Raw genomic sequence first — 19,837 nt, forward strand, 5'->3', positions numbered from 1 at the left:
TGATGCCAAGCTGTGAATCTAGGTTGGCAGCTGCTGGTGCAGAGTCTGAGGCTCACTGAGGCCAGCTGTTAATTGTTTGAGAGGATTTAGGAAGTTTTGCAGCATGAGCCCAAACCAGCCTTTCATATGGAAAAGCAGCTTGGGTGGGTCCATACATTGGGTGGGATGGAGTGTCTGGGGATCTCTAAGGCAGGTCAAACAATGTTAGCCATGTCGATGGAGTCTGTGCTATGGCAACAACTTGATGGCTCTGTGGGGAAAGAGCTTAGAAAAGGGACGATGGCTTCTGCTCACTTTGATACCAGACACTTCAGTTTCTCCCTGTATGCCACTAGTGCCTTTCAAGCTGCTACCCTGGTGCTGGAGCCCAAATGGAGTGAGTCTAAGTAGGTGCGTCTGTGGTTAGTTCTTTAACAGGAACTGGTTGGGGCTCCAGCAGTTTCTGGCACTAAGTCAATCCCTGCTAGTTCTTGTAGGCAGAAGTTGAAAGGACTTATCTTCATGGCACTGGAGCCCTGGGCTGGAGGGCCTGGTGTAGGGCTGGGACTCCTTGCTCCCAAGATATCCCTCCCTATCTACCACATGTGGGTGTGGGATCAACCAATTCTGCACCTGCACCCCTCCTACCAGTATGAATGGATGTGGTTTCTTTAATTCTGTAGTTATCAAACTTCCATTCAACTTGAATTCTGACACTTCTAAGTGATAGTTCTTCTATATTTTCATTCCAATTTTGATGTCGTTATGTGAAGAGGTGAGCCATGTCTGCCTGTGCCACCATCTTGACCAGAAGTCAAAAATTAAATCATTTTTGGTAGAATTGAAATATATTAGAAATGTTCAGTGACGACCATTGCCCTCTTTCTTCATCATGATTTTTAATGTGATTTCACCTCAGTAGTGCAATGGGCAAAGAGTCAGAAAAGTGAGTATTTGGTCACAGTGAGTGTGATGGGAATTCTGTGGCCAAGACAGCCAGGGAAGGGCCTTGATTGAGAATTCATAGAGCATGATAGCATATAGTTTTTCATAATATTTTCTTACAGTCCCTTATATTTCTATAGGGTCAATTGTTACTTCTCTTTCCTTTCTGATTTCATTTATTTGGGTCCTTTCTCTTTTTTCTTGATAAGTCTGCTTAACCATTTGTCAATCTTGTTATCTTTTCAAAGAATCAGCTCTTGATTTCATAGATTTTTTGTATTGCTTTTTTATATTCTTTCTTTCGTATCTGCTCTGCTCTTCATTATTTCCTTCTACTCACTTTGGACTTTGTTGTTCTTTTTCAAGTTCATGTAAGTGTAAAGTTAGGTAGTTTATTTATTTTTTGTTTCCCTCTTTGTCTCTTGAGGTAGGCCTTTAATGCTGTGATTTCCCTTTTAAGACTGCTTTTACTATCTTCCATAGATTTTGGGTCGTTTTGTTCTCATTTTCATTTGTTTCAAGGAAACTTTTGTTTTCTTCTTTGATCTTACTGTTAACCCATTTGTTGTTTAATAATATGTTATTTATCCTCTAGGATCTTGTGTATTTTTGTTTTTATTTTTCTTGTGCTTGATTTTTAGTTTCATAACGTGGTCAGAGAAGATGCTTGATGTGATGTCAGTCTTCTTAAATTAACGGAGACTTGTCTTGTGTCCTAACATGTTGTCTATCTTAGACAGTATTCCTGTGTCTCTTGAAAAGAATATATATTCTTCATCTTTGGGGTATCAATTATATCCATCTGATTTACTGGGTCATTTAAGGCCACCATTTCCTTGTCGATTTTCTGTCTGAAAGATCTATCCTGTGATGTCAATGAGATGTTAAAGTCCCCTCCTATGACTGTATTATTGCCGATCTCTCCTTTTATGTCCATCAAGATTTGCTTTGTATATATATATAGGTAGTACTATGCTGCATTCATAAATGTTTACAAGTGTTATATCTTCATGCTGTATTGCTTTCTTTATCATTTTGTATTGTCCCTCTTTGTCTCTTATTGTAGTCTTTGTTTTAAAGTTTGTTTTGTCAGATACAAGTATTGCTACTCCACGTTTTTTCCCCTTTCCATTTGCATAAAATATCTTTCCCATTTCTTTACTTTTTAGTTTCTGTGTAGCTTTATTTATGAGATGGATCACTTGCAGGCAGCATATATGTGGGTTTTGTTTTTTTATCCATTCAGCTATCTTATGTCTTTTTTGGAAGCATTTAAGCCATTTACATTTAAAGTGATTATTAATAGATATGTATAGTATTTATTGCCATTTTATTGTTTTAACTACGTTCCTCTGTTTTTCTTCTCCTTTTCCTTCTCCTTCTCCTCCCCTCCTTCTCCTCTTCTTCCTTCACATAGGCTCTTCAACATTTCTTGTAACATTGGTTTGGTTGTTAACACACCCTTTAGCTTTATCTTGACTGGGATTATCATTATTTCTACTTCAATTTCAAATAATAGCCTTGCTGTATAAAGTGGCCTTGGTTGTAGGTCCTTGTTTTTCATCACTTTGACTATATCATGCAAAACCATTCTGCTCTGAAATGTTTCTGTTAAGAAATCAGCTGACAGTCTTATAGGAGCTCTCTTGTGGGTAACTAACTTTCTCCGGTTGCTTTTAATATTCTCTCTTTGTCTTTAACCGTTGCTGTTTTCATTATAATGTGTCTTGGAGTGAGCCTCTTTGCATCCATATTGTTTGGGACTCTCTGTGCTTCCTAGACTTTTGTGTCATTTTCTTCACCAGGTTAGGGCAGTTTCAGTCATTATTTCTTCAGTTAGGTTCTCAGTCCCTTGTTTGCTTTCTCTCACTCTCTAGTAACCCTGTGGTGTGGATGTTGTTGCACTTCATGTTGTTCCAAACTACCATTAAGCTATTATCTTTTTAAAAAATTCCTTTTCTTTTTCCTGCTCTGATTGTATGTGTCCTTTTACTTTGACTTATAAATCGCTGATTCAGTCCTCTACTTCATCCAACTTACTGTTTATTCATCTTAGTGTATTCTTCATTTCAGATATTGTATTCTGCACTTCTGACTGATTCTTTTTTATGGTTTATGTATATTTTTTTCATGTTGTTGTAAGTACAACTTGTTCTTACTAAGAAGTTCACTAAGTTCCTTGAGCATCTTTATAACCATTCTTTTGAATTCTATGTCTGGCGAATTGCTTGCCTTCATTTCATTTAACTCTTTTTCTGGAGATTTCTCCTGTTCTTTCATTTGGATCATGTTTCTTTGTTTCCCTATTTTGGCTGTCTCTTTGTGTCTGTTTCTGTGTATCAAGTAGATCTACTACTATGTCTCCCAGTCTTGGTAGGATGGTGTTATGCTGTAGGTGTTCTGTGGGACCCCATGGTGCAATCTGCTTGATCACCTAAGCTGGTTGCTCCAAGAATGTCCCAACTGTGGGTTACGTGGGCTTTCCTGTTATAATTGAGTCTTGATTGCTATTGGTCCATTTGGGTGTGGGGTTGACCTTCAGGCTGGCTGACTGTGACTGTCAATCCTGAGTACAGTGTATGAGCTGCAGTGCAGGTGCTGACTGCATGAAGCAGAATTTGCCTTGGTAGGTTTGGTGCTTGTTGAGATTTCTCTTTGGATACACTGCTTGTGAAGCTAATTGGATCTTGCTCTGATAATATCTGATGCTGGTCACTGGATGTGTGTTCTGGGCTTCTTGGCAGGGACTCTGGTTCAGCCCATTGTCAGAGGCTGCCTGTAACTTGTCCTGGGCAACTTGGTGGAGTTGCAAAGTGATCCACACTTTATGGCTGCTTCTGTTGGGCCTGGGTATGCACGAGATGCAAACCAGGGCTGGCTTTCACCAGCACTGGGCTCAGGAATAGGACAGCAGCAGTCTCAAGGAACCGGAGGTCCATCTCTACCTGCCTCTACCAGCTGTGTGCCTGTTAGGCTCAGTCACAGGAGGAGCCTCTGGGGGTACTTGATTTGCTAGGTTTTCAGCGAGTTACCAGGTGGGGCAAGAGATATTTACCAGATCTATATATGTACAAACTTGATGCCAGTGTTCTCTGTCTTAGGCCACTCAGCAAGTGTCCCAGGGTGTACCAAGTGTAGCTGCTACCTATTTGGTGCTTGCGTGCCTTCGTAGTGGTGCAAGGTCTCTGGGAGTTGTCATGATGAGGTCTGCAGTGTTTATCAGGCCAAAAAAAAACAACCCAAGATAGGGCCTTGTTAAGGGGAAGCTCTGTACTGGTTGGGTGTGTGAGGGAATAATTTCCTCTGTCCTAGAGCCACACAACTCAGTCTGTCCCAGATTCTGCCATTAGCCTGATCTCAGCAGGGTGGGGCTGCTGGTAGTTGGGAGAAGTTGCTGGTCAGACTTGGGACAAGTTAGGGGGTGTGGCCTCTGCCCCAGTACCACACAACTCAGTCCTGGAATCTGCCCAGACCTCAGCAGGGTGAAACCACCAGGAGTCAGGAGGTTGGGGCTTCTGGGAATCTGGAGACGTGGGCAGTGCATCTCCCATGAGGGGGAGATGCCAGTCAGGTTTATGGGAAAGTGGGGGGAATGGCCCTGCCACAAAACCACACTACTTAGTCATTGGTCGCAATGAAGAGAGCTATAAGTGATTCAAAATTAACTTCTTTCCATCAATAGCAGAGCAACTTAAAACAATAATGGTACTATGTAACAACATGGTTGTGTGCATAAGAAGAGCATTTATTATACATGGGATATATTAAAAATAGTTCTTTAGATGAAGAACTAGAGGGATAATCATGGAAGTGTTTATGAATAATTTTATAATTATTTAGCTTGTTTTAGCTGTAAAACAAGAGGCCCTTTTGTCTGAGATCAAACATAAATGACACTGAAGAACGTTGGCAGCATGCCTTGCATTCCGTTCATAGAGCATGCTTAAACTGTAAATAATGGCTTCGTTTCTATTCTAGGGCCTAAATGTTATTAAAATTCTGTGTTTATGCAATATTTATGCAGCATTCTGCCAACAATAGCACAGACATTATTAATCAATCTCTTATTGCAAATTTGAAGGCTTATATTAGCTAGTCTTGGTGTATTTTATTCACTTAAATTCCAGATTTTTGTAGTAAAATATTTATACCACTGGTAAGATATATTTTAGTAGGATAAGTTCTGTTCAAAGGAGCAAAATTTATTTGAGGTAAACTTGGAAAGCCTACATAATTCCAGCTAGTTTCTTCTGGGCAAAAATCATTAATACTTATTTATTTGAATAAAAATACCCAGTGTTTATATTTTTAATTCAGAAATAAGAAAATGAAGAATCATATCCATGTAGATATATAGTTACTATTAACTAAAGCATTAAAGCATTTTAATTTTATTCTTTTGGGTATATACTTAAATATATTTTTAACAGGAATGGAGACTAGCTGCATTCAGTGGCATTTCAGGGAGTAGTTACCACTTTCTGACTCTTCTCCAAGAATTTGAGAAATAACTTTTGTCAAGAGCAGCCTGAGAAGTCTGCATTTGGTATATTAACTCTGTCATGCACGCATGGATTGAATTGGTTGCTATATTTGTTGTAGAAATATTCTTGAGGACTGCCTGGCTCCTCTGCTTATTAGCTGTGTATCCTTGTTTGGGTAAGCCACTTAACCGCTTTGTAACTCAGTTTTTTGATCTGCAAAATGAAGACAGTAATTGTATCAGTCTCTTAGGGTTATGTAAGGATTACACGTGAATTAATTTATGTTAAGAATTTGGCACCTAGTAAGCTTTCCATAAATATTAGCTGCTATAATTATTGTTATTTCTATTAACTTGTTAACACACTGTTCTTTATATGATGACCTGACCCATGTGACAAATTTTTCTCAATTTCATTATCAAGAATTGTAGTTCTGGCCCTGGCTGGTGTAGCTCAGTGGATTGAGCACGGGCCTGTGAACAAAAGGATCATGGTTCAATTCCCAGTCAGGGCACATGCCTAGGCTGCAGGCCAGTTCCCAGCAGGGGATGCACAAGAGGCAACCATACATTGATGTTTCTCTCCCTCTCTCCTTCCCTTCCCCTCTAAAAATAAAGAAATAAAATATTTAAAAAAAAAGAATTGTAGTTCTGCTACTTTTTCGGTGTCAGTGCTGTGGTTATTGTGACTCTATGTTTTATGTTTTTTATGTCACTACTTTTTTGGTGTTCAATATTAGAAAGATTAGATTTTCTTTTTAGGCTCTTATAATTAATTTTGTGTATCATCTTTACTTTTCTTGATTTTATCTTCCCTTTTTTTAGTTTTCTTTAGTTATTTTAAGTTTCGTGATACATGTTTTTCAAGCCAATTCAATTACTTTCTGAAACTCTTCTGGGTTCATCTATGTAGTAAAACTGTGTACTTTTTAACCTAGTCGAGCTATACTCTGTATGCACTTCGATGTGCTACTTTTGCTATAATCACTTAAATTTTCTGTCAGAAAAATTATATATTCATTAGAAGGTAATTTTTTATTCTTATCAACATTCATATTTAAAGAGAAAGATAGCTCAAATTTCTTTATATACTAAAAATTCACTATAATACTTTCAATTGTTTTTGAACTATTATACCTTGGAAAATGAACTCTAATCTGATTCTAGCCACTAAACACACAACTACTTTTTGCAGTTATTTTATCAAAGTAATGACTTATATCCAGGTTTCTATGAGAATCTCAGAAAGAATTAGTGTTTACCATTCAAAGGTACTAAAAAGCTTAAGGTACACAATTGTTTGGGGGTTCAAATGTGTATTCTCTGATACATTCTATTCAGTTATGTTTCTTCTCATTTTATTGGGACATTTCTATTTTGAGAAGGATTTCTTTGTTGCAAATCAAAAAATTCCAAATGACATAGAATCTTAAGAGATACACAGGTATTTTTCAGGGATCTGAATGAAGACTGAAGTGTTGAAGGCTAGACAATGGTAGCTCTAAAGGAACTAGATCTCATGTCCTGTTGTTTAAAAGTGTTTAAGGAAACACGGAGGAAATGGTTAGGACTCTATGATATCATTAGCACTATTTATATTCTCTCAAGGTTGAAGGTTTCAGGGGTACAAAAATATAGGCAAAGATGGAGACATTCATCTTTCGTGATTTTTATCAGTGCACTTTCAAATGCTCATATGGAATAAGCACTTTTTAAGTTTTTGTCTTCCACTTGCTTTAAGGATGTGTGTGTAGGTGGGAAGAATACGGAAATCATATATTTTTAACACTTCCATGATGTATGGTTAAAATATAAAGATTTTACAACAATACATGGTAATAAAACTCAAATATTCTCTAAACAAAAATACTTGAACATGCTCTTACTCTATTTTAAAGGTTAACTTATTATTGAAATTAATTCATATCTCTGACCCATTTTAGACTCTGCTGGAAAAGTTATGCTAATTAAGTTAGATTGGGCTCATTTGCTCTGTGAAAGTTTAGTTTTATTTTCCTTGCACTTTTACACAATTGAAAATAACTTTTACATCATTAAAAATTATTTCTGATTATAATGAATAATGTGGAAACTGGGAACAATGATCTCTTTTAAGGAAAAGCTGGAATTCCATCTTTTCTCCCAGTAGGATCTTAATTATGAAAACCAATCACTTGTTCTAATGGGAATTTTTTTCTCTATGAGGGTTTTTATTTTAATTCAAAGATATATTAGAAATGGAGGATAGCTCTTTTAAACATTATAGTATGCAGAGAGTTTAGGTGATAAAACTGAACTGAGCTAGTCTTCTAGGAAATGTCAGGTATTTTCCATTTTCTGTCTATCCCTCTGAAGATTGAAGAAAGGGAGAATGTTTCTGGTCTGTAGTTGAGGTTGGTATTTATAACATCGAGTGGTGTTATCTGTTACTGCTTGTTGTGTAGCAACAAATTATCGTTCATTTACTTCATTAAGAATAAGGGAGTCTCAAGCTGCTAGGTTGGAAAAGAGGAGCTCTATGCATTGATTGTCTTTCTCATCACTGTTATCAGTAAATATTTACTTAATTGAATGGGGCAAGTGCAGTAGACATTGTGTGGATTAACAGATATGAAAGTACTTTGCAATCACGACCATGAAGTAGTGCTTATTCATGTTAGTCACATAATGATGATTTATGATGTGTTGATATGAGAGTGAGGAATTTTCTCTGTTGAAAAACAATTTTTTTAAAGTTATCAATTGCTAGCTAATAACAGAAGCTATTGTTTTCAACATTAACACATTTAAGAAAAATTGTTCAAATGATATGGCACCAAAATTTTTTATAGTGGACTTTTAGGTGCTACTACTATTAATAGTTCACTTATGTCTGTTACACTGTTTTCGTGCTAGCACATTTAAGAAATTGCTTATAAGTGCCGTGCTGTTGTTCGTCAGTCCCTGTGCCTCATCTGCTGACTGTTCTCCTCAGTTTCCTCCATTTTTAAGCCCCTTTAAATATAATGAATAACTTTGATGCTTCCTAGCGTGGCTTTTCAGGGGCTCTTCAACTATGAGAACAGGCATATTATTGATTAAGCATCTCCACTCACTGAGTTTGTATGGCCTCTTATTCTTAAAAAGGAGTTCATACATTTCCATCCCTGCAGGGGCAGAGCTGATAGAGTTAGCCATTAAAATCGGGTGAAATTACTGCCATCCCCTGTGTAGATAGCAAATGAACAATTTAAAAATGGAGAAATGCTAAATGAAAAGAAAAAAATGTTACTCTTACCATGTTATGTGGATGAGTAATAGGAAAAAACCTCCAATGGCCAGGAAAAGCTTCTGAATATCTCTTTCTTGGATGAGTTGGAGGTGAATTCCCAGTTGTTGTATGTAATGTTCAGAGAGAGCTAAGTAAGCTGCCATTCATGTCTTAAAAATTAACTCCAATTTTTTTTGGTGGGTTTGGCTTTAGGATATGACAGCTCGTGATCTGCTACAGCAGAGATACACTCTTCCGAATGGAGACACTGCATGGCGGTCCTCGCCCCTTGTGAGCGCTGCTCTGGAAGGGAAGCTGGTCCTCTTGGACGGCATTCATCGTGTCAACGCAGGCACACTCGCCGTGTTGCAGAGGTCTGTGTGAGTCACACACGGGAGAGCACACCAAGTAAACAGTGGATGTGGAACGCTTTCATTCTTGTTTTTTAAAACTGGGCTACGTAGATCCTTAAAACTTATAATTCTATATCCAAGTAGAACAGCAAATTTTTCAAAATAGTGTGTTTTAAGAAAACTTTTAAGTAGTGATTTTTGGAAGACTTAACATATGCTTAGCATGTGTGTGTGTGTGTGTGTGTATGACATAGCTCAAGTTTCTACAGTTTGTCAGAGTCATAGCTCCACTGTTTACAAACTCCTTATGAATCATTGGTTTAAGTGAAATGTTGACTTTGTTAGCATTTTTTAGAGGAAATGTAGTTCCTTATATAAAATATGTAATGGCTGTTTTATTATACTTTTAAGCTAAAAAGCTCACTTTGTGTTTACCTACATGAACATTTATTTAACTAGTGCTCTCTTATTGCAGTTTTAGGTGGGGAAAATATCCACACAATCCTAATTAAATTCTCTTGAATTTAATGTTAAGAAGAAATTTTATGTATGACTTTCGAAGGAAATATTCTCATACTGTATCAGTAATGATACTAATTTTTTGTTGTCACAGCTTGATTCTATCACTTGTAGATAGTATTTGGTTTTTAACTTAGACTTATCAGGAAAGTTCAAAGAAGTGGTATAATAACTACTCAATTTTTTTTTCTCTTGAAAACATGTAGATACCGAGTAAAATGAAAGATTCTAAAATCCTTGTGTTAATCTTGATGAGATTTGAGAACATTTAAAAATATTTTCAGTGATTTATCATAAATAATACATAGATTTATAATTTTTTCTCTTCTAAACAGACAAAAGCAGACACAAAATAGCACTTCCCGCTTTTATTGGCCCTCTCTTGTGCATCAGGACAAGCAGTAGTAGGGCAGCTGCCATTCATCGAGCCCTTACTCTGTGCTGGGTATTGTGCTAAGTCAGAGTGTCTCAGTTTCTCAGCTCGGGAATCCCCTTTTGGGTGTGAGGCTTAAAAGTCACTGATCCCTGAGCTCCAGCCACCTTGAAATTTCCAAAGGTGCACCTAGCCCTTCCCAGGAGGTGCTAATATGTAGCCAGGGTTGTGAACAAGTATATTAAGCATACATCTTCCATTAACTGTGTGATTTTCACAGCCATACTATAAGGTTCATGTTATAGCCCTAATTTTATAAAAGATAAAAGTTTAAATTAGCTGGTCATTCAGCTAATAATGTGCAGGGCTGGTTTGGAACCCAGGTTCAATGGACTCCACTGCCCATGCTCCTAACCTCTGCATCGTGTGCTCTCCCTTCCCCTCCGTGCCCATCAAGCAGACCTTGTATGGGGCACTGTGATGTGGGCATAAGGGGACTTGGCAGTTGGCGTAAGACCTAGAGCAGCACTTTTGAACCTTTGTAAAATTTGGAAGACAGTGCTGTTGTGCTGTGGATGGTTAGGTTGGCACCACAGTAGATACGTGAAATAACACTGGTTATTTCATTATAGAGATTTTTGATATTTTAAATCCTATAATTCCAAAGATAGAAACATTTTGATAATATAACTATTAAAAGGTTACATTGGACTCAAGGGAGCATGTGCCAACTGCCTTACACATTAATATGCACCTCATGGTTGTCCTGAGTTACTCGTTCTGTTTTTTTCATCCCCCTCCTACTTCCTCTTTCCTGCTTCTCCTTGTCCCCCTCCTCCCTGTCCATATCTAGTGTCCATGATTGCTGCCATTCAGTGCAGAAACCATAGTTTTGCCAACTGTAACAGCACTAGCCAACTTGAAATTTTGAAAGGTGCATCTAAAATATTGATTCAATAATTGTCAGTAACAATGGACGTTATTACAATGTTAACTGACAGATCCTATCTCTAATAACTCCACTGTTCAAAACTGATTTGTTTTCTGACTTTCCTCCTTTCCATTAGGTTGATCCATGATCGAGAGCTAAGCCTCTATGATGGTTCTAGGTTGCTGAGAGAAGACCGGTATATGCATTTAAAAAAGGAGCTGCAAATGTCTGATGAGCAGCTACAGAAGAGGTAATTTATGATACACTGCTCTTATTCTTATTGTCAAGTGTGCCTTTGTTTTCTTATTCTTCTAACCTTAGTCTCAAACCAAGATAAATTTGAACAGCTTGATAATTTGGTATCCTGGGCATGCTCATAGTTTGGCACTTCTTAAAACTTGAGGTTATGATCCAAGATGAACTCTGCACTCTCAGCCTACTTTTACACTTGCTTTTACGTAAGTGTTCCAACATGTTATAGGGACATTAGTTTTAAGAAAGTAGTTCTTTGTCCTAGCCAATCAGTTTTGGTCCTGTACTTTGTATCTTTTCAGCAAGTACAGAAACAAAAAGTTTTGTCGTGAACTCAGCCCACTCTTCTAAGAAGTCATCAGTTATGACTGGGGTATGCTACCTGATGCAGGATTATGCTTTGTGGCTTAAACATTTTCTAGAGGCATAACCCTTAAATGCAGTGTATGAGACTCAACTGGATCCTGGATCAGGACATAAAATGAAAATAGCTATAAAAGAAACAGTGGCGACGATTGGGAAAGCTTAATTATGGGCTATACATATCACATGACATTGAATTAATATTAATTTTCTTAAGTCATAATGGTATTGTGGTTATGAAGATTAATGTTTCTATTCTTGGGAGACCCATGCAGAGATATTTAAGGGATGAAGTAGAAAAATGTCTACAATTTACTTACAAATGTTTCAGGGGGAAAAAGGTATGTATGCATAAAAACACACAGCACATGGGGAGACAGATTAAGAGAGCAAGAACAACTGGTGGAATGTAGGTGAAGGATGTATGGATATTCTATTCTTTCAAATTTTCTGTGGGTTTGAAAATTTCAAAATAAAAAGCTTGAAGGAGCCCTGGCTGGTGTAGCTCAGTGGATTGAGTGCGGGCCTGCGAACCAAAGGATCGTGGTTCAATTCCCAGTCAGGACACATGTGTGGGTTGCAGGCCAGTTCCCAGTGGGGGGTGCATGAGAGGCAACCATACATTGATGTTTCTCTCCCTCTCACCTTCCCTTCTCCTCTAAAGATAAATAAATAAAATCTAAAAAAAAAAGCTTGAAGGAAAATACTTCTTTCTGCTGTATACTATACTTTTCCTTAGAGGAGCTTTGGCAATAAAGCTTATTTTCTGCTTCATTACATTTCCATGGCTATTTTGACATAATTAGAGATCTGCTACTTTGTGGAACTCTTAGTCATTTAATTGGATCTTATTTAATTGAAGCTTCACCTTTCTCCAAAGGGATGGCTGCCATTTTTAAAACATTAAAATTCTACAAATGATAATTAAGTGTACTTATTGTGTTTATGTTTTAAGGAGAGTTTTGTTTAAAATTGCCTTGGAATTTTTTCACAGAGAGGAAATGTTAAATATCTTATTATTGCTATATAGACTATTTAAAAATTCACTTGATTACACAGCTGTTTATGCTGAGGTACATATTGTCGAATATCTCTAGCTCAATAAATGGTTTGATGGAGTGTTAGGGAGGCAAGTTATGAGAATCCCATTCATGTCATACCTTCAATTTATAAAACTCAGCTTTTGTATACTGTTTGCATGTGAAACATTTGTCTGGGAAAAGTTTTTATTTTTCAGGGAGATGAATCAAAGCAGTTGGGCAATATCTCTCAGCAAGCCTGCCAGTCAGTTTCCCTTAGGACTTCAGGGGCATTGTATTTGTAGCCAAACATCCAGGAAGTGACAACCCTTTTTTATGAAAAATACCCATATTCTTCCTAATGGTCACAAGCAGTGTTACAAATGAAAACACTTTCAGGAAGAGTAGCACTGAGCATCAATTCAGGGTTTGGCGCAAAGTGGTTAGTTGCACTCTTTAAACTACTGTCCCATCTTTCTCTGACTGGTGTGGCTCAGTGGGTTGGGTGTCATCTCACAAACCAAAAGGTCACTGGTTTGATTGCCGGTCTGGGCACATGCCTGGGCTGCAGGCCATGTCCCCAGTTGGGAACATGAGAGAGGCAACTGATACATGTTTCTCTCCCTCTCATTCTCCCTCCCTTCCCCTTTTTCTCTAAAAATAAATAAATAAAATCTTTTAAAAAGTGTCCTATCTTTATCATTGTTGATTTTCAGCTCTCCTGTGAATGTAAACCAGACCCAATTCTCTCTTCAAAATCACTCTGAACAGGTAGACAGTTCACAGCACTGCTTGTTTTCATTCACTTTCGTTTTATTTTTATTTGAATTTTTATTACTGTTAAACATTCATAAAACTTGAGCCAGATAGTTAAGGCTTTTTATTTAAAATATCAGTCCCATCACCTGTTCTGGGACACTCTGGGACACTCCCATTTATCACTCCCCGAAGGCTACCACTTTCAACTCTTGGCTGTTTCTTTTGGTATTTACCTCCATATCACTAACCAATATACTTTCAGTGATACTTCTTGGTTTATTTTTCAGTGTTAGACACTATCTAGTGATTTCTTAAGATGAAAAATTAAGGTTTAGCCCTCTTCCATCACCCCTTTTCCCATTATGCATATATGCTCCCTATTTTTCATTATTTTTAAACAGTTATGTAGTAATTTGGGGAACTTTATTGAGTGTTTGCATTACTGTTATAGCATTAGAACTATATGCAGCTGAGCCAATCAGTAAACTATAGTTGTTTATCCTTTCTTACATACATTTTGTTTTTCTAAAGTTAATACATATATATGAAAAGTGGCAGATATATAAATAAGTAATGACACTGTACCCAGCTTGGTAAATTTAGACACCAGTTGGCCTTTGAGATAGGTACAATTTCTGTATTTGGCAGGACTCCTCGAGTTATAAATAACAAAAATTTTTCATTGTCATAAAAAGGGACTCAATGGTATCTCTCATTTTTAGCAAAAGGGCTAGGATGCATCTGTGCCTCAGAAAGTAACTGGAACCTAGGACTTTAATCTTGTCAGGACTCTGTCTTGCTCTCTACTTTGTCTTTGCTTCTAATAGCATAGTATCTGGCACATAGTCAATTACTTAATAAATGTTTTTGAGTGAGTAAATAAATTTTTACCTAGGATAAATTCTAGGACACTCAAGGTAAAGGTAATTATATTAATCTAGTTTTAGACGATCTTCTAAGCTAGCAATGTTTCTTTTTATGAACATTCTTATTAGGAAGACTTTGCCTTTTAATGATAAGTCTGATACCATTGGATCTGATAATGATAAGTCTGATACCATGATTAACAGCTAACAGTGGGCTTCGAGGCCCACTGTGCAATCCTGTATTTGATTCCTTTCCCAAACTTCATGATATATCAGGTGGGTTATATTGTCAATTTTAATTGATTCTACATAAAATTCCAATGGAAATATCACCTCCAAAGGGAAATATTATCCCTGCTAAGAGAAAGGAGACATGAAACCTAAACATCTGCCATTATATTCATGAAAAGCAAAATATAGGTACATAACTGGCCTTTCTCCAGAAATGGACTGTCCATTGCCATTAACTATCATAACAGAAGTGATAGTTATAACTATCATAACAATAGTTAAGTTAGGTAGCTAGACTATCAGGAGGCAGGGTATGTATGGAGAAAAATGGATAAGTACTCTAAGGATTTCAGATAAGGAAAAGTCCTCACAATTCCACAGGTAGGTCCACCAAGCCCCAGACTGCACGATCTGTACTTTGAGAGGCCTCGCCACCATGTGTAAGCCAAGGAAAAACGAATGTTAGAAATGCTCATGTGAAAGGACTGGGTGAATTTACAAATGCTCTCAGACATCATTTCCTTTCTCTAGGTGGAGAGAAAAAGACATTTCTAGGTATTCAGGCAGGGCACAGGGTGATCTGTTCAGAGGGGTTGTTCTAGGTCACAGGTGGCAAACACAAGGCCCGCAGGCCGAATCTGGCCCTCCACCTTGTTCTATCCAGTGGCAGCGCCGAGCTCTTTGCCCCTAGTGAAGGAGTAGTTACATTTATACAGTCCTAGAATTACATGTGGCCCTTTAAAGACAACCTCAAGGCTGATGTGGCCCCCAGTGAAAATGAGTCTGACACCCCTGTTCTAGGAGAAGAGGGTGTGATTACAACATGGACGGTACCTGAATGTCTTGAGGGTAAAGTGACCACTCAGGATTTCTAGTATTCAGACAGTCACATAACAGACTCTGGACACAGAAAATCCTGTGATTCTGGGAAGGTTATTCCATTTTCTACTTCTGCTGTATTGTTTGTTATAATCCAGAGATCTTTGTTCATGGCTCAGCAACCTATGTTAGATTCATCCCTGATCCCCTTCTCTCCTAGTTAGAAGAGCAGTTAACATGCTAGCAAGGTAGGTGGTTAGAATTTAAATAAGGCGATGGTCATTGCTCAAGACATACATTGGCCATGGCTTGCTTTTTGGTGCTGACTCACAGGGTACCTTCATTGGGTAAACTGGCCACATTTAAAGAAGGCAGATTCTGAGACAGCAGTTATGTTGAGCGGAGAAGTATATACTGACTATAGAAACAGTTATCAAAGTACTGAATAACAGGAGGAGAAGGACCTTTTTTTTTTGCTAGATTCTCCCAAAAGGCTTCCTTACTTATAAATCGGTCATATGGAGAGTCATGTCCTGATATTAGGTTCTCCAGGTCTGGAAGTTGGAGAACAGAGTGCCCCTGAGGGTCTGCCAGCCGCTCCAGGAGGTTGGACGCACTGGTGGGTAATAGAAAGGCTGAAGAAGTGGTAAGTAATTGATAATTAAGACACAAGCACTATTCAAATTAAAAATCGAGGGTCACTTTAATTTTACTAGAATTTAACAACAAATAACAAATAGAACCAGAGAAATAGCTTAACTTTAGATAAATGGATATTATTTCCTGAAGATTAAACAATTTAAAAGCATAAAGATCTTTTGAAAAACATTTTAAAAATAAAAATATTGAGGTCAGTTTGTTTAGGGGTTGTGAGTATAAATTTATAGATATTATTTTCTAATGCTTATCAACAAAAGGAATAAATTATTCATATACATATCATGGGAGATCTCAAAATAATTTTGCTGAAGGAAAGAAGCCAGACCAAAAAAAGCACATATCGTGTGATTGACATAAAACTCTAGAAAATACAAACTGTATAAAATAACTGTAAATAGAGATTACAAAGGAGTCTGAGGACACTTCAGGAGTCACAGACATGCTCATTCTCTTGATTGTGGTCATGGTTTTATAGATGTAAATACATATCAAAAGTTATCGAGCTGTACACTTTAAATATGCAGTTTATTATATACCAATTATACTTCAACAAAGATATAATAAAACAAAAAAGAAAGATTACAATAAACTCCAATTTTTTGAAGGAAATATGGTACATTTGGTCAAATTTATATGTTAAGGAGCTTGAGAGAATGATATAGTTTTCTTTATAAAGACATTAATCATGAACCAGAAGAGGATTTTGTTGCACGTCATGTACACATTCCTGACTCATCTGTATACCACCTAAGGTGTAGTGTAATACTCGGAAGAGAGCACATATTAGTTAAATATTTAAATAAATTCATTGCTGTAGTTAGTAACCATCACTGCAAGAAACTTTTTAAAGACTTTTGGTGGCAAGGAAAAAACAAAGGTCCGTGAGAGTGTTACAGGACAGACCCATGGGGGCCGGGGGAACGATATACTAGTACTGAATGGACCCCCCTTCTCCTAGGGTCCCCTGTACTAGGTTTGCCTTGCCTGCCTCCAGAGGATTGTAGCACTTAATGTCAGAGATTGGTGAAAAGGAAAGTAATTATTTATTCAAAGTTTATACAGACTTAAGAGTAATGACTTAATATTTTCGTTAAAATCCCAAATTACCTTAAACACCCACAGACACACACAGTACTTCCTTCCCCACTTCGCGCAGTCCCAGGTATCGTATTTCAGGAAAAGATATAGAAGTCTGTGGCTCTTCATTTCCCAGTAATCCCCATGCAGCTGGCCAGCCTCCCTGGTTCCTGGCACCATCAGCTGTGTTGCCACCATGACCTCCAGTGAATCCAAAACCATGTGGCACCTTCTCATGGCCCACCAGCAAGAGTCCTTTCACCCCATTTTTCCCCAGCAAGGTCTCTCCTGCTTCTTAAGCCACATGGCCAAAGGGAGCACCTCAAAGGCCCCTGGTCCCCTCTTTTTCTCGGCAAAGCCACATGGTCCCTTGTTTTCATGGCTGCTGTGCCTGGGTTTAAATCCCATTGCCAATATTCTTCTGCAGCTCCATTTCTGACTCCTCCCACAATTAGCTACACCTGCCAGCATTCCTATATTTTTCCAGCTTTTCTGGGCTGTCATAGTAAATCTGGGTAAGTGTGGCCCTGTGGCATGGAGCCAATCATCTCTAAGCTCTCACGCAGGTGCTGTAACCAGGGCTGGGGAGTTGCCTCCCAGTTACATCTTGGGTAGAAGTCACTCCCTTCTCCATGGCTCAAAGCATGCCCACAGCTATTTAACAAATCTATGAAACCAGTTAAAGGTTATAGATATGTTAAATGACCGTGCCTCAGGTTAGTTGTAAAACCGTTGCTATGCAGAACAGCTCTCAATAGCCCTGCTCCATGTGTCCCATCCCCCAGTTCAGACTCGTTGGTGAGGACATCCTATATTTTTTAATTTTTAATTTTATTATTATTTTAAAGATTTTATTTATTTATCTTTAGAGAGGAAGGGAAGGAGAGAAGGAGAGAAATATCAATGTATGGTTGCCTCCCGTGAATTCCCCACTGGGAACCAGCCTGCAACCCAGGCACGCGCCCTGACAGGAATCGAACTGTGCCCACACTCAATCCACCGAGCCACACCAACCAGGGTGACATCCTATATTTTTAATATTTCCTGGACACCCTGAGTTCTGGACGCCATTACAAATCCCTATTTGGGGGGCCCCCTGGCTGCACCCTGTTACAATAGGAACTGAAAATAATGCTTTTCTACCCAAAAGCAGAGTGGCTAGTCTAAATCTGGTCGTGAAAGAAGGTGGGTTCTCTGGATAAAAAAGACAAAACCGATATATACAATAGTAAGTAATTAGACCCTTCAGTTACAGAGTTTAAAACTGTTCTTTCACCATTAAAATGTTTAGGGTCACTATTCAAAATCAGAATATCCTTAAGGCTCTTTGTTTTGAGAATCAAACATAAAAACTTAGGCATAAAGTCCTACATCTGCCCCGAGTTCTGTAAAAAATTTACATGGCCTAATTTACTAGGAAAGAGATGCTAGAGTTTCTGGGGAGGTAGGAGGGAAAGCTCAGATCCTAACTGTTTTCAAACATAAGAGTAAGACTAGTCCTAGCTGGGTAGCTCATTTAGTTCCAGCACTGTCGTGATATGCCAAGGCTGTGGGTTCCATCCTTAGGTGTGGCACATGCAAGAAGCCACCAGTGAGTGCCTAAGTGAGTGGAACAAATCCATGTCTCTGTCTCTGTCTCTCTCTCTCATTTCCCCCCCACCCCCTCGGCTCTTCCTCTCTCTCTCAAATAAGAAAACGAAAGAGTGAGAATAGAAGAGTCCAGAGGAGTCTGCCAGTCAAGGATCTGCCCAATGTCCAGTTATGGCTTACTACTGATCAATAATGAAGAATGAGAGATTATAAACTGTTTTTAATGTTCAGTCGCAGTAAAATATTCAACAAAAATGAAAAAAACATTAAAGCATATATAATTATAACTGAGACTAAGCCACTGATCTTTAGTGCTTCCCTGAGATAAGCCTCTTCTTGGCAAAATAAACTATTGGTAGTTCACCGTTTTCTTAAGAAAAATCTCACTCCCCTCCCCCACCTATGCTTTGACCCATAGCAGGAAGGGACACATTTAGCAGTCTATAGTATTCATACTCACCATTTCCCCAAAAACGTTTTTTCTCATCAAAGAAAACAGTTCTATTTTGGTCCTTCCTGTGAGAAATGCAGGCATGTATATTGCCTGGTGTTTGGCCATCATACTGTTTCTAACTACCACGTCCATGACATTCCTGGTGTTTTGCAACAAGAGAAGGAAAGTCTCTAAAATTTCTTAAGCCATTTTAATGGTATATTAGCTGTGGGACTACCTGCAAAGAATGTAAAAGCCATCAGAAATGACCTAGGTGTATAGTCTTGGTGATTAGGTCACAAAAGGGATTTTTAGCTCCTCCTCCAAAAACTACTGAAGTCATTTCACAAACCTTGGGGAGTCTTATCTTATTCCTCCATGTGTCCTAGAATATTTACATTTTCTAGGAGAGATTTATAAAGAATATATACATTTTCTAGCAGAGATTTATAAAGATTACTTTAAAAATCATAACATTTCCTATAAAATTACAAAAGTGAGTTATATAAAAGTTTAAATTTCTCTACCTTTTTAAGAACTTAGTGTTCTTATTTCCAAACCACGTTTAAATTTAATCTTACCCCTGTGCTGCTTAAATTTTCTATTTATTGAGAAGTCTCCTTGAACCATTCTTCTTTATCTTTCTAAGATTGACATATAGTGGGTTCCTTGCAAGACAGGAGATTTTGAGGGGATTTTGAATAAAGAAAAGGGACCTATGTACTAGATATGAATTGGATGGGATTCCATTTCAAGGGACTGTGGGGAAAATTTATTTTAGGCATAATAGCATATTCCAAACATGTGGTTTGTGCCAGTGATGGAGTTCTACCAGTGGATATGGTACATTTTATATTAGCAGTAGGTGATTCTTTTGTTACTTTGCTTTTGTTTTAATCTTAGGATTTTAGAATGTCTTGACTTTTTTCAGTCTG

At 37.9% G+C, this 19,837-nt stretch overlaps 1 protein-coding gene across 3 annotated transcripts in view; it reads left to right on the forward strand.

Moving 5' to 3' along the window:
* Positions 1 to 19,837, forward strand: part of VWA8 (von Willebrand factor A domain containing 8) — a 406,775-nt gene that overhangs the window by 99,772 nt on the left and 287,166 nt on the right. For 2 of the 3 annotated variants that reach the window (XM_037060277.1, XM_037060261.1), the window contains 2 exons: positions 8,871 to 9,037; positions 10,970 to 11,083. In XM_037060277.1, the coding sequence (XP_036916172.1) occupies positions 8,871 to 9,037; positions 10,970 to 11,083 (281 nt within the window). The remainder of the gene's footprint in view (positions 1 to 8,870; positions 9,038 to 10,969; positions 11,084 to 19,837) is intronic. The other variant, XM_037060267.1, reaches the window with a different exon arrangement.

Source organism: Sturnira hondurensis, unplaced genomic scaffold, assembly GCF_014824575.4.
Source record: "Sturnira hondurensis isolate 20B ecotype Veracruz unplaced genomic scaffold, ASM1482457v3 Scaffold0001074, whole genome shotgun sequence".
NCBI lineage: Eukaryota > Metazoa > Chordata > Mammalia > Chiroptera > Phyllostomidae > Sturnira > Sturnira hondurensis.